Raw genomic sequence first — 15010 nt, forward strand, 5'->3', positions numbered from 1 at the left:
GCTTGAATTTGTGCGGCATAGTGGGGGCTGGCCAGAAAGAGTCGAGTCACAATATCTGCCACCTCTCGCTGCGGAATTCTCGAGAAAATGTGTATCGCAGAGCCGCTGCCCGTTCAATTCACACAAAGTGGATTACCTCCGTAGCCACGCTCTGCTCAGTTACATGAAAAGTTCACTCGTTCCTTATAGAACACTGGCTGTCTCATGGGGCACCCTTGCTTTTTTACGTCCTCCTGTTTTCCGATATCCCTTCTTGTTATTACAGCATGGAGTTCGAGAACTGTGCACACGTCTACTAGAAAGGCCCGATGGCTAGAGGGAACCATTTGGTTTGCTCAGCGCGTTAGCTCAATTGCCTTCAAAAGTCTTCATTGCGCCAGACACTGGCAGCGTCAAAAGCCTCATCATTAAAAAAAAACGTGTATTCTAAGGGTGATTTGAAAGGAGTGACGTCACCAGAACGAAGCATTCCCTCTGGCTGTTGAATAGTGCAGTCACCAGATCGGAAGTGGCGCCACTTTCAGTCAAGGCACCAACAGCTGCTAATACCATCTTTTCCCTTTCTTCGACTGCAAACGTGAGCGTTTCGATTATGAACAAGTGGGCCGAGAACTCGAGCCTGGTGCTACGCAGGCCTACTTAGTCATTTTTCACGCATGCTTCAAAACTCCATTAAGTAACGAACCAGCCGTTGAAAAAAGGCTTCAAAAAGTGGAATCACAGACCCCATTTCGAGTGTTTTCGTAAATGTTATCTTGCTGCTCTTTGAACAACACCACATGCGCCATCCGTATTAGGAGAGGCCGGCAATTTCATTTTTAGCTGTTTAGCTTTTTTCTCTTGTCGCTTGACTTTTTTGTGTGTTTTTTTCTAGCCGGAATTCGTGCTGTAGCCTAAAGCAATGACAAAATGACGAGTTCAGTGCCTCTCGTCAGTCGCAGCGCACAACAGCTGTTCACGTAGCCGACGGCTCCGCGAACACATGCCTAGCTCAGCTTTCCCGCCGTTTATAGCCTCTCTGGCCGCTGCGGCCGGTGTCTTCCATGGGAGCCCGTGGGCCATCCGGACCGAGACCTCAGCGATCATCGTTAACTCGCCAGAAATGCGACCGCGGTTAAGATGAGCCAGGACGCCATCCGCAAAGATTTCGCCGATGTGCGCTACCAGCCTCAACCGGATACAGTTGGCCAGAAGTGAGCAGTGTTTTTTGGATTCATATCCTGCGTACCACCTGCCCCATTTACATTCCGCTCGACTGTGTATGAGTAGAGTTTTAGTAAAGTAACTGAGTTGCAATTCAGCCACCAAGCAAGGCTTTGAGACGAGACTGGGACCTGCCATTCAACGTCACCACGTATGCTTTATAATTTTTCATGTTCATTCCCGCGGCGGCGTGTACAGATCAGCTTCGCGGGCCACTACGCTGGAGCAGCAGGCCATCGACGCAGCCGAACACGCCTCGTGCTAAACTGCAACGCACACTAGCGCTGTGCATTGCAAATGATCTTCTTTTTAAACTAATATTAGTATAAAACTAATATTCGCGCCTTCAGCTATGTGGCGGTAGTGTCAGAGAGATGTGCGCTGCATGCGTTGGCGTGGACTATGCTATGGCAGAAAAATGGCATTTCAGCAATACGCGTTGGCGTTGACAATACACGCTGCAGAAACGTGGCACTAAAACATAAACCCCCGGCGTACATTGGGCAAACTGGAATTGGCGATGAAAAAGTTGTAGAGGCGCATAGCCACGTCCCTGAATCAGTGGACACCTCAATAGCGCTTTCAGGTACGTGGCGGTGGTTTCCACCTGCGAAAAACTGCGCTTTCGCACAATATTTTGGACTTAGCAATGCTAAACTGTCAGCCATTTTTTTAAGTACTCTATTTGTTACAGCGAAGCAATGTTCTATACATGAAGTATGTACAAGCCATGAGGAAAACAGTCGCAAACCAACACAATGCATAATCCGATGCACCTAGACAACGAAACAGGATAAGACGCAATACAGAACACATAACTACTACATCATAACACGACACACGTAACCAGCGATGCACTAGAGAAACGGTAATAAAGAGCATAAAACTAGGAGTGGTTGCCACTCCGGCTCAAACTCGATCTGGGGATATAAATCCTTCAGATGAATAATAATTCTGCTGAAGTGGTCTTTTGCAGAAACAACCGATTCACAATGTCGGTCCATCATGCGTATTTTCCACAGGGTGCTTAGTTCAATCAGAACATGTCTTAGGGTTCATCAACAAATGGCAGTGCAGTGAAATATCGTGCAGAATGCCTTGTTAAATTAAGCCTTTTTTTTCAGTATCCGTTGCAAGATATCCGACAAGAGAATTGTATCTCTGCAACCGATGAAACAATGCTCAGTTGGTTCTGGAGCATCACAAAGGCGGCAGTTTACAGCAGACACAACAATAATATTTTTTTCTAACCACGTTATAACGGGCAATGTCTCGCTATGTAGCTTTAGAAACTTTTCTTTGTACGCGGCGAGAGCGGCAGTTTACGTACTGTTTGGACCGCGTCATGTCCCGGTAAACCAAAATAAACAATCAGGTACATCGGTCGATGGAAAATCATACAAATTAAATCCTTGTACAACCGTTTCTTAGACACTGAAAACAAAAACTCTGAGGACCATCAAAGCAGGAAACGAACAGCAAAGTACACTTTATGCATTGCCCCACAAAGTCGGCCGATCAGAAACAATGGAAGACAGAATGAGGTTCAATAAAACGTCCACTAAATTGACTTCCAAGAATGAACGCACTATTGGGTGTGTGTCGGGAAAACATGAACCGTAAAACTATCTGCCGAACATACAGGTGGACTAAATAAAGGCCGCCACCACTCACAGGTTGGGAAGGGTTATTACGCCTCATAGTTTCAAAAGACGAATCCCACACGAAAGCGGTAAAAACTCTGTGAAAACGCTGGATATAAAATATTGTGCAATGAACAATTTAGAGTACACAATGTTTTTTTAGTGATGAAAATTACATTACATGCAGTCGTCCTGCCAAAAATCTGGAGACCACGGGGGCCAAAGTCTGAGCACAGCGCTGAAGAGTTGGCACGCGGTTTTTCTAGCAATGTGTACCACGCTTATGAACACTCAAAATGACGTCAGGGTACTTGGGTGGCCTGCGTGTCCATTGCATACCAGCATATTGCGCAGGTGTCGATTCCCGCATTGCAAACCAGATACCGCAAGTCTAGCAGCGATTAATCCGAGCTCCTGACACTGAACCAAAATACTCCGTTAAAAGAATAACCTCATCAGTGTTTGGCTTATCACCGCAGAGAAACGTGAGGCAGTCTGCATAAGCTAATGCCTTAAGTTCATGACCCATAACAGAAATCACTGACGGCTGTACTGTTTATAACACTTACGCAAAGTGGTTCCATGTAGATTGCGAACAGGAGTCCACTCCGGTACCTTTTCTGGACATCCGTTGCCTGTGCTCTGCATTACATGCATTGCCTCAGCCCATTTCGTGATTTGAGCTGATATTTTAGTAACTTGTGTTTATTCTTCAGGTGTCCGACGATATTGCGCCATTTCCTTTCCCCCAAAACCAATTATTATTATTATTATTATTATTAATATTATTATTATTATTATTTGTTTATTTCCCTCTGTTTTTTTTTGTTCTCTTTCCGGCGCTCCTTTTTTTCCTCTTTCTTAACCTTATTCCTACCATTTTCGTTTCCACAGCTTGCTGCTTTATTAGAATTACAATATTGGTCTTCTTTCTACTCATATATAAATTAGTTCCTTTTTTTTAGCACAGCAAGTCTGACACCATGTTTTCTGTCTTGTGCAGTGACTGCGTCGTTTCAACGAAGGCACCAACTACTTTCTCACAACTGTGGATAAACGTAGGTCGCACATGCAACGTGAGCCTCGGGAATCTTGGCATGGTGAGAGTCAGGCTGTTGGCTGATGCTGACAGTTAACAGACCTGTGATGTTCATTTATCACTTATGTAGTTAGGGATTGATTGGCACAGATGTTGCAATGAAGTGCCATAAGTGGCTGCTATCTCGGCGCTGCAAGAGAGAGGAGAGTTTCGCCGTCTAAGTTGACCTTCTTATACCACGAGTTCAGAATGCTGCGGTTACCTGAGTGCTGCGGGCCCGTCTAAATAAACTGCAATGACACTGCGCACTGGGTGATTTTGGAAGGTCTTCATGGTATACGCTAGCCAAAGGTAAAACCTAGAAACACGATGAAGCCACAAAGGCCACGAACTATTTTCATGATGTTCTAACAGGGATATTTCTGCTTCTAATGCAAGCGAAGGTCAGTTTACAAGTGCCTGCCTCTTTCTAAAAATCTCCTACGCCTCTGCGATCTGATGAACAGTTTACTTTGTGTACCTAAATAGAGTGTCAATGACTTCAAAACATGGGGTGCAGTGACTCTTGCTGGAATGGTATGTCGTGTGGTTTTGTAGCGATAGCTACATCGCGGAAGCATTCCGAGCCTTCGGCGTGGCGGCGCCGTGGCGGTGGCGGCGCCACCACGCTGTCACGTGGTTGGTCAGGTGATGCGGAGCTGCTGCCAGCGGCGCGGCGCCGTGGCTGATCATGTGACCAAGTTCCACTCGGCCAGCTGTAGCTATCGCGTCACTCCAGGTTTAACCAGAGCTAAAACACCGAAAAAAAAATTTTTTGTTGAATGACCTGGCATGTTCCTTCAGTCTAGCTTAAAGAGGAGATATATCTCTCTCTTCTAATCTTTCTTTCGTTCTCTCTTTCACCCTGAATAAACAGCGCGAACAAAGACGAGCACGAAAGACAAGAAAGCGAACGACACGGCGCTGACTAACAACTGAGGGTTTATTGCTGATCACACAAGTATAAATACATAGATGTCGGCAATGAGGGAAAGGTTTACAAAGTGCAAAAAAAACCAAAAACAAAACATAAATGTGACAACAGCAACATAAGCACGCTAGAAATCAGCAGAGATTATCAACCCCCAGGAGTGACAGCTCTTTTTGCAGAAGTGTTAGCGAAGGGGTACTTATACATGCATTTCCCTGCTTGAATATGTTGTATGCCTCGATAATTTCCCTCGCAGTTTTTTCCCGATTTTTGGCAATGACCTTGGTTTCATGATATAGCGGTACGCACTGTTTTTTCTCTTTCTTTGCCCATTCACAATCCCGGCAATGAATGCCGAGATGACCTGAAACTGCTTTTGACACCTTATAGCTGTGTTCGGTCAGCCTTTTATTTATGCAACGTCCCGTCTGTCCAACGTACTGCCCTCCACAGGGCAGAGGGATGTTATAAACAACCCCCTTATCACAAGGGACGAAGCGTGACTGGTGCTTAGTTGTGCACTTCGCCACTTTTCCTTTGAACTCATTAACAGATCGGCACAAACCGGCCGGACGATCTAAGTCGATCTCAGACGATCTGGCCGGTTTGTGCCGATCTGTTAATGAGTTCAAAGGAAAAGTGGCGAAGTGCACAACTAAGCACCAGTCACGCTTCGTCCCTTGTGATAAGGGGTTTGTTTATAACATCCCTCTGCCCTGTGGAGGGCAGTACGTTGGACAGACGGGACGTTGCATAAATAAAAGGCTGACCGAACACAGCTATAAGGTGTCAAAAGCAGTTTCAGGTCATCTCGGCATTCATTGCCGGGATTGTGAATGGGCAAAGAAAGAGAAAAAACAGTGCGTACCGCTATATCATGAAACCAAGGTCATTGCCAAAAATCGGGAAAAAACTGCGAGGGAAATTATCGAGGCATACAACATATTCAAGCAGGGAAATGCATGTATAAGTACCCCTTCGCTAACACTTCTGCAAAAAGAGCTGTCACTCCTGGGGGTTGATAATCTCTGCTGATTTCTAGCGTGCTTATGTTGCTGTTGTCACATTTATGTTTTGTTTTTGGTTTTTTTGCACTTTGTAAACCTTTCCCTCATTGCCGACATCTATGTATTTATACTTGTGTGATCAGCAATAAACCCTCAGTTGTTAGTCAGCGCCGTGTCGTTCGCTTTCTTGTCTTTCGTGCTCGTCTTTGTTCGCGCTGTTTATTCAAGATGCTTAACCAACTAGCCCGCCAAAACGTGTTAACGCAACCTCTTTCACCCGTTCTCTCACTGCTCCTGTGACGCTTAACGCCTGCCTAAGACGGATGGGAGAAGACCAGTCCGTGCCGCACAAATCCCCTGCATCCCCTGCATCTTTCCCACCCTTGTACACGACACCTTGCGACTGGCTACTGCAACCAGCTATTCTGATGCTCAGCAAAAAATTTATCCCTTCTCTTATGGCGCGGTTCAGGTGTTTGCCGATATATGAGAAAGATACTGCGCCATTTTTTCCCAAAAAAACAATTATTATAAAAAGGCATTCGCTAGACGGCACCGCCATAAGCGCCACAGACATCACATGCCCTGAACCAACCTTACTAACAATCCGATTGGCTTCAACCTTTCGCACCATCACAACCAAGGCTGAAATTCGCATTACTGCCACGGTAAACGTCCCGTGAATTTTCCCGCACATGGCCCTTTCGCTTTTGAATACATACCAGTGGCGCGCACCCAGTGCTGGGGCCTAGGCTGACATTCCCTCTTCCGGCTCATGCTGTACCTGTAATACTCCTCACCATAACCATCATCAGCCTTACTGCGCCCGCTGCAAGGCAAAGGCCTCTCCTAGGTCTCCCCAATTAATCTGGTCCTGTGCCAGCTGAGGCCAACTTATCCCCGCAAACGTCCTAATTTGATCTGCCAACCTAACCAGCTTGCTGCCTTACAGCGATGTCATCTCCTCCGGCCCAAGTGAACGCTGAAGACGTGGCGCTATAGCCTAGCACGCTAGCCTTGCGCGTTAGCCTTACGCAGCAACAGCTTAGACGCCAGGGACAGCAAAGACCGGCAATTGCTAACGCGGACCTGGCGTATCACGACATGTGATCGTTTAGATTTATTTGTGTTCGAACGTACCCAATGCGAGTATCCATCTTAGCTTAGGCCGCGTATAAAACTGTCTTCGAACTGAGTTAATCTACTCGGCTTTGCGGGGAGCAAAGCATACGGTTAACATCGTTCTTCAAAGTGCACAAATATACGGGGGGGGGGGGGGGGAGGGAGTATTTAAATAAAAAGACATTGGCGTCGCCGGATCAGCGCGGAACGAAATAAGGTGCAATCAATGGCAGTGGTACATGATTTGTGGTCGAACCATTCGCTTAATTGACAGCATTTAGACGCTGTTTTTCGCTCTCTTTTGGCCCAGGGTCTCATCATGGCGATGAACGGTGTTGCGTTGCTGGACCTTGGAGAGATCTACAGCACGAGCTTGTCGGCCGCCTCGCAACTGATCACTACTCGGTGTGTCGGAAGCCTGGCTGGTTCTCTCATCGGTAGGTGGGGTTTGGCACCGTACCTTAACTGCTTCCAACTTTTGTTGTTTGTAACAATCGATTCTGTGACTCTCCCTGGTAATGTTGACGTTTCTCCGTTAGAAAAATACCCACTCATTGCCGAAAAAATTCGTAACATCCCAACTAAAAAGAGCTCCTTAACTGCGTTGACTAACCTCAACGAGCCGAGTACAGTTTTGTAGTTTAATAGTGAAAACTACCGCGGGTGGCGAAGTCTGCATTGAATTTTTTCTCTTTTCTTGTTTATGAAAGCTTCGGGGTTAGTAAACATCGGGTGTTTTTTTTTTTCATTCGAACGCGGTAATCACTTGACACAGGCGAATTTTTTTTTCTCCCTGTGTTCCTTCAAGCATCGTTTATAATAAGGCCTTCAATTCAGCAACAACTGGGATCACAATCAAAATCCGTAACTGCTCATTTCGAACCCGACCGCGGCGGCTGCGTTTCGATGCAGGCGAAACGCAAAGGCGCCCGTGTGCTGTGCCATGTCAGTGCACGTTAAAGATTCCCAGGTGGTAAGAACAGAAAGTTGTACTTGTTGGTGCGGATTCATACTTAGCAGCGCAAAAAACGAGGACAAAAAGGAACGAAGACACACAACACAAGCGCCACATCACTGCACTTGTGTTATGTCTCCTCTTTCCCTTTTGACCTCATTTTTTGCGCTTCTAAGTATGAATACCCAGGTGGTCGAAATTATTCCGGAGCCCTCCACTACGGCACCTCTTCCTTCCTTTCTTCTTTCACTCCCTCCTCTATCCCTTCCCTTATGGCGCGGTTCAGGTGTCCGCCGAGATGTGACAGATACTGCGCAATTTCCTCCCCCCCCCAAAAAAAAACAATTTTCAATTTCCATTTTTGAAACAGCCTGAACGTGTTAGGTTCTTTGTACGCATTCTTTGTGCACCACTTTTCCCCAGGGGGCAAACTCTACGACACGTACAACACCCAAGTCATATCCATCCTGGCCATCGCGCTGTCCTGCACCACAGCGGTCATGATCCCTCTCAGTAGATACCTGGCGCTGGCGCACACTGTGATCTTCTTCGAGGGGCTCAGTTGGGGGGCCTTCAGCACTGGTGAGTATGGCTGACGAGCCCAACCGTGACGCATAATCCATCGTTTTTTGCAGCGAAGGTCTTACTGGCTAACCTCAGGCGTGAGCGCCGTTGTTGAGCGTTGGCCTGTTACATTGTGAGCTGTGCCGGTGGCCGCGTCGTGTTCTATGGCGTGACATCACCTGACGTCACTTCACCGCCATCGAAGAGCCATCCAAGCACTCCGCACAGGTGTTGCTGGAGTCTCTTCAAGTAATGACTGACCCCAATAACCACCAACAGGTGCGTGGGTCAAACGCATTAATGAGAAAGCGTAATAGTAGAGGCATTTTTTTTTTTAGTAGAGCATTTCAATCTAGGCGCTCGCTCTGTGGCTATGACGTTGCTCGTCATAGCTATTGAGCTTGTCGATACGGGTGCGTGCTGCACACACGGATATTGAAGGGGATTAAATGCGAAAACATCTGACTAATGAGATTTAGGCCCCTTCTGAGGCACTCGGAGTTGTCGATGACTACCTTTTACAGCGACCGCCGTATATGGCACGCTAGACAAAATCATATCATCCTCTTCATAACGAACGCGATAGAGAAAGACGTGTGGCCGCACACGAGGGATTGAAGCTTTCTTTCTTTCGTCCTCGTCTGTTCGTGCTGGACTCTAACAGGGAAGCCACTGCAACTTGCCCAGATCACGCTCCTTGCGTCACCGTCCCACTCCACAGACGCCACCCCACCTACACCCTGAGTGTAGCGGTAAAACCTTCTAACTTGTAGCATTTCTGCTTCGTTGTCTCTGATAGCTAGTAGCCGATTTGGTCGTACCAATCATCCTGGTCCGCTGACCGCCAGTCTTTTCCGTACGTGCAGCGGGAGCATGGTCTCTTAACTACTTTTATGCTGCCAGTGTGTCCATTACATTCGCGCTGCATGCTAACAAGGCCGGTTTCAAACTTCTTATTGCGAAAGCAATACTACGCCAGGTCTAACCACTCGTCGCGTATGCCGTGCTCCCCCCAGAGCCGGCGCTGCGCTTGGCAGGTGGTGTGACGTCAGCTCTCTCCGTTGCTATGACGACGCGTGACGTCAGCTTGTTCCCCGCCGCAGCCAGAAGGGAGCCGCTCTTCGCGTGTGCCGTGGCCGTCCGAGCCGGCACCGTTCCTAACAGGTGATCTCTCCGTTGATATGACGACCTCCTCGCCTTGCGCTCGCTCCGTGGCGGCTTCACCGGGGTATATAACGGTGCGCTACACGTTGGTTGATCAGTATCGCCATGGAAGTTACCAACGAAGTCTATATCTGAATGTAGTTGCTCTACTGCTTCGGAACAGTTAAATTCTAAGGCGAAAGATAAGCAAGCTAAGAAGAATGAGAGAAAGAGGTTTCAACATGCCCAGGAAACAGAGGAACAACGAGAGGAACGATTGCGAAAACGACGAGAAGCCGAAGCAGCTAAGCGAGCTTTTGCAGTTCAACCAGGTTTAATCAGAGCTAAACCACAGCCAATTTTTTCCTTTACTACTTTCCTCTTCTTCTTCTTCGTCCTCTTAAGGCATGGCACATACCCACATGGGGGGATTGGCCAAGGTGTAGCGGCATAAACAAGGAAATTTCCATAGGAGATTACGACAGAATATTAGCACCAAGCGTGAATTTTGAAAAATGTATCAATAAAGATGAGAGAGAGAGAGAGAAATAACATTTATTAGCACCCGTCAAAAGGATGATGGGTATTTGAGGCGCCGGTCGGTCCCAGCCATGTCCTCCCCCTCAGCCGTCGACCGGGATCTCTCGGATCTCAGCAGCGGCAAGGGCGAGACGGATGACTTCACGTTGTTTAGTTTCGTCCTCGTTGGGAAGCAGTGCCTCCCAGGACTCATCTGTTCTGTCAAGTTGTCCAAAGCTCGGACATGTCCATACCTTATGGATCATGTCCGCTATGCCGTCGCAACGTTTGCACCTGGGGCTGAAAATCTCAGGGTGCCACTTGCTATAAAGCTGAGGGTTATTGAATACTCCGGTTTGGAGCTTGCGCCACACAACCTCCTCGTTTTTGGTTAGCTGCTTACTTGCTTTGGGACGTACCGCTCGCCCTAATTTGTAATGGTTTAGGATTTTCTGATACGTGTTAAGATCGTCATCGAACTGTAGGAGCTCCTCATCGCGCGAGGGGGACGGGGTTGTGCACAAGACGCCACTGGTATCCCGGAAAGTAGCTAATCCTCGGGCCAGTGCGTGCGCTTTCTCGTTTCCCCTCAACCCTTGGTGCGCGGGTGTCCAAATGAGCGCTACCTCTTCTGCCGGTGGTGGACTGCCGGCCAACACTCGTGCTGCTGTGGCTGAAATGCAGCCCGCGTCAAAGTTTCTAATAGCTGATTTAGAGTCACTCACGATAATTTTAACCTGTTGTTGAGTTAGAGTTAGCGCGATGGCCAACTCTTCCGCCTCCGTTACTGTCGAGTGTCTGGTGCTGCAGCACGCTACCAGGCCTCCGTTTTCCCTAGTGGCTACCGAAATGTGCCCCGTACTGTTCGTGCATTGTGCGGCATCCGTATACAAGACATCCTGTCTGCCCTCAAAGCGGGCTTGCAACGCTACTGCTCTTTCCTTCCTCCGGCTCTCATGGTAGATGGGATGCATGTTTTTGGGAAGTGGGGGTATCTTTAATTTGCCCCTAACCTGTCTAGGAACCGGGTCCGTACGTCTCGAGCACGCTCGAGGCTCGTGCCCCAGCTTCTCCAGAATGCTGCGACCAGTACGACTGCGCAGAAGTCTCTGATATTGCGAGGTCCTTGCAGCCTCAATGAGCTGTTCGAAGGTATTAGAAACCCCTAGACTCAAAATCTTGTTTGTTGGCGCACAGGGTGGTAAACCTAGTGCTGTTTAAGACGACATAAGAATACTTAAAGTAACATAATAGACAGCATTTTGCTACTTTCTTCTTCTTCTTCACCCCAGGTATATGGCACATACCCACGCGGGGGGACTGACCAAGGTGTAGTTGAATAAATAAAGAAGTTTCACCAGCGAATCTTCGTCTTTATTTCTGCTTCTTTTCTCTCTCTACATCTACTAATTCTCCGGCGTCTCCTCCTTCAATTTGCAAAAAACACACAAAGACGTTTCCTGTGACAAAAAAAGGTCTGAGGTTGAATTCTCTTGTGTCAAATAAAAAAATAATCAGCCTTTACTAGCTTCACTTGCTGGACAGGCTAGCCACAAAGCTCTAGCTGAAATCCTGATATGAGAACATGTAATGAATTGTTTGCTACAATTATTATATTGGCGGGCAAACATGTAAAGAATAGTTTACTACATTTATTACAATTATCAGGGGAAAAAGCTTGGTTAATTATTGTCGCCAGTAAAGTGGAAACACAATAAATATGACCAGCATTCTTATGCAAGTCCCTAATGAATGAAAAACATCAGAAAATATGAAACACATGAAACACATCAATAAAATTATGCTCTTTAACCGCCATATGTAGAAAGTATTCCGTCAGGTTTGAATTCATGGTGGTGAGAGCAGTGGTGATTGTGTTGCTGGACGACCGCCGAACACGCGTGCTGTAATCGCCGCAGCTCAGTTGTTCGTTTATTTGTGAACACAAATCAGCAAAATAAAGAGTTCGTTCCAGTGCCACCTTAGTCTGATCGTCTGTTGTCCGCTGATTCGTCACCACCACGTGAAAATATCAACTACAGGGCCCTTTTGTATCAGTTTCACGTTTGATCCTTGCGACATTAATGAACATAAGGTTTCAAAAAAATATTGCTTCTGTGTCCTCAGATGTGAACACCCAAGCCGAAACGGTTGCGGAGAACAGATAACCTGAAGTCCGTTAGCATAACGGAGTGGACTGCAATGGACACGTAACAAGGGCGGGTAGATTGGCCGCAGGTTGTGCATGACAGAGCTAAATAGAGATCAGTAGGAGGCGACTTTCTCTTGCAATGAACACCACAAGGCTGACGAGATTCATGCAATACATTGTACAATTTAGCGCATAAAATAATCCCTTCTTTACCACATCTTTAATATTACTTAATTTGCTTTGTTCAGAGGCATAAGCCACGTAGAATTCTTTTCTTGGCGATAAGCGGCCATTCCCAATCTGCGCTGGGTAGTGCATTCCCAGGTCTAATGGCAGAGACTACCCGTAAAGCTGTCATCTATAGAGGCACTGAACTACTATTTTAAAAACAGACACATACCTAAGCTTCACTTTCTTTGGGCCCAAGTCGTAGATAAAAATTAAGCTCTTGGCATACTCGAATTGGGTTTGATGAAATAATGAAGTGAGATTGGTTTTGTGTTTCTTTTGAATTGCAGGTGCGAACGTTTGGATCATGAAAATGTGGAAAGAGAACTCGAGCCCGGCTCTACAAGTCTTCCACTTGGCCTCCGGCATAGGCTACCTAATGGCTCCCTTAATCGCGAGGCCCTTCATGTCTACGCGAGGCAGTCACGTCGAAAACGCAACAACAGTAGTGGCCAATGTGACCTTGACAGATACAAGCGACTTACGCATCAACGCTCTGGGACCTCGAAACACATCTCTTGCAGATGTCAGTTCAAGGGAGAGCGCAATTTATTACGCGTACGGAATAGCTAGTGCCCTCCAGTTAGTTCCAGCAGCTTCCATGACCGTGCTCTACTTTATCGACAACGACAGCTTCAGGGCTCAGAGGACAAACAGCTTGAACAGTGCGGGTTCAACCGTGCGAAAGTCAGCGTATTACATAAATTTCACTCGGATAACACTATCGTTGCTCTGCGCTTACATGTTCAGCTATACGGCCGTTCACTGCACAACGTCTCAGATGTTAACTGCGTTTGCTGTCAAATGTGACCTGCACTTCTCGAAACCTTCGGCCTCTCGCCTCGTAGCAGTGTTCTTCCTGTGCTTTGCGGCGAGCCGCCTGGCCGCCGCTCTTTTCGCGGTCAAGGTGTCCGCCTTCGCCGTGCTGGTCGCCTCACACGTCGCCTTGGTCACAGCAGCTGTTGTGCTGATTGCGTGGGGCTCAAGCAGCGGTACAGCTTTGTGGGTTGCCAGTGCTGTTGCGGGCCTCTCTCAGGGCCCTCTTAACGCTGCAGTGACGGCGTGGGTTGCGAAGCGCATAAACATCACCAGCAAGATGATGTCGATCGTCACGGTTTCGGCGGCACCTGGGTTCTTGTTGCCTCCACTTCTGGTGGGCCAGTTCTTGGACAGCACTCCTAACGTGTTCTTGTACATGTCCTTTGCAGCCGTCATGGTTTTGACGGCGGTTTTTGTCGGCATGTGCTTTTACCTCCGAAAGACGTCCATAACTGCTGTAAACAAGCAACTCGTCCAGAATACTATCAAAGAGAGAACGGATCAAACGCTTTCTCTCTAAAGTGCCGTGTCATATAAAGAGATATATAGCGCAAAAACAGAGTTGATTTGATCAATAAAATGAACGGTCTTACAAATATCTGCTTGTTCATAAGGGCAGTTAATTTGGTTAGGCACCTGCACAGGAAAAAAAAACAGACTTCAGTTTCCATGAGGAGAATAAAGAATCTAGCTCTGCAGATTATCTAGAAGAGAACCGAAAGCGTCCAGCAAGTCTCATATGAGCTGCATCACGTCGACATCGGGGTACTATTAAGCGGCGAGGCGATGAGTGGACGAGTGCCCAGCACGAAACCCTCTTCAAGAACGAAGGACAAAGTTTATCACCTTTCAAAACATATCATAACAATGATGCTGATGAGCGTTAGAATACGGCGGCTTGTAGAGCAACCTAAGCGCAGCGTATAGCAGTCAAACCTGAATACATCTTTCTCATTAAAAGGAGTAAGTAACAACAACCATAGCGTGCTTAGCAACACATGACCTCAAGTGAGTTACCAGTGTTAACAGTTCAGCTCTGGCACAGGGAAAAGCTTTATAGACTAAACCCTTGACTTGCTGCAGCCTCTTCTTCGGGTGAATTAGGTTCGCGATTTTGCGGTTGTAGTATAGTATAGTATATGGATGTTTTATAGATGTGGCCGGAGAGTCTGTATTGTATCTCCTCTCATGAACATAGAGAAGACATTTGTTTTTGGGGAACATTCGATGGAGGCTCTTCTGAAGCATAAGGAATATTCTGCAGTCGCAGCTGAGAAGCTACCTCTCGCGACCGGTTATTGATTAAACTGCCACTTTTCATGGTGGGCAGTTTCCTCACGATCCCCTGGGCAGGTTGTGATGGCGTCACAATGTTACGTCACCTAGGTGGCCGCATCGAGTATTTTTTGAAGCTGTATGGCGCCACAAAACAGCGAGCTGTTACTCTGTGAGTGTTATGTGCCAGTTTTGCATTCGACAGTGCATCGTTGCAAGAAGCTCGCACAGATGGCGCCAGCCACCCCAGCGACGATGAGAAGCACCTGAGCAGCCAGCAACGCACCTGGCGGCCGGGTGCGCCGTCGGTGTAACACAGTTACGGGCGCTCCGCTCCCGTAGCGTAGCCTACATTGCCAAGAAAACTTTCT

The 15010-nt window shown here is 47.3% G+C and overlaps 1 protein-coding gene across 1 annotated transcript; it reads left to right on the forward strand.

The window, feature by feature from the left end:
• The first annotated feature begins 956 nt into the window (after nucleotides 1–956).
• LOC144100172 (sodium-dependent glucose transporter 1A-like) lies at nucleotides 957–14012 on the forward strand. The gene is made up of 5 exons (XM_077633194.1): nucleotides 957–1193; nucleotides 3850–3946; nucleotides 7295–7421; nucleotides 8363–8521; nucleotides 12836–14012. The coding sequence occupies exons 1-5, from the start codon at nucleotides 1120–1122 to the stop codon at nucleotides 13882–13884; spliced, it is 1506 nt and encodes a 501-aa protein (XP_077489320.1). The 5' UTR covers nucleotides 957–1119; the 3' UTR covers nucleotides 13885–14012.
• Nucleotides 14013–15010: the final 998 nt, after the last annotated feature.

This window comes from Amblyomma americanum, chromosome 8 (genome assembly GCF_052857255.1).
Source record: "Amblyomma americanum isolate KBUSLIRL-KWMA chromosome 8, ASM5285725v1, whole genome shotgun sequence".
NCBI lineage: Eukaryota > Metazoa > Arthropoda > Arachnida > Ixodida > Ixodidae > Amblyomma > Amblyomma americanum.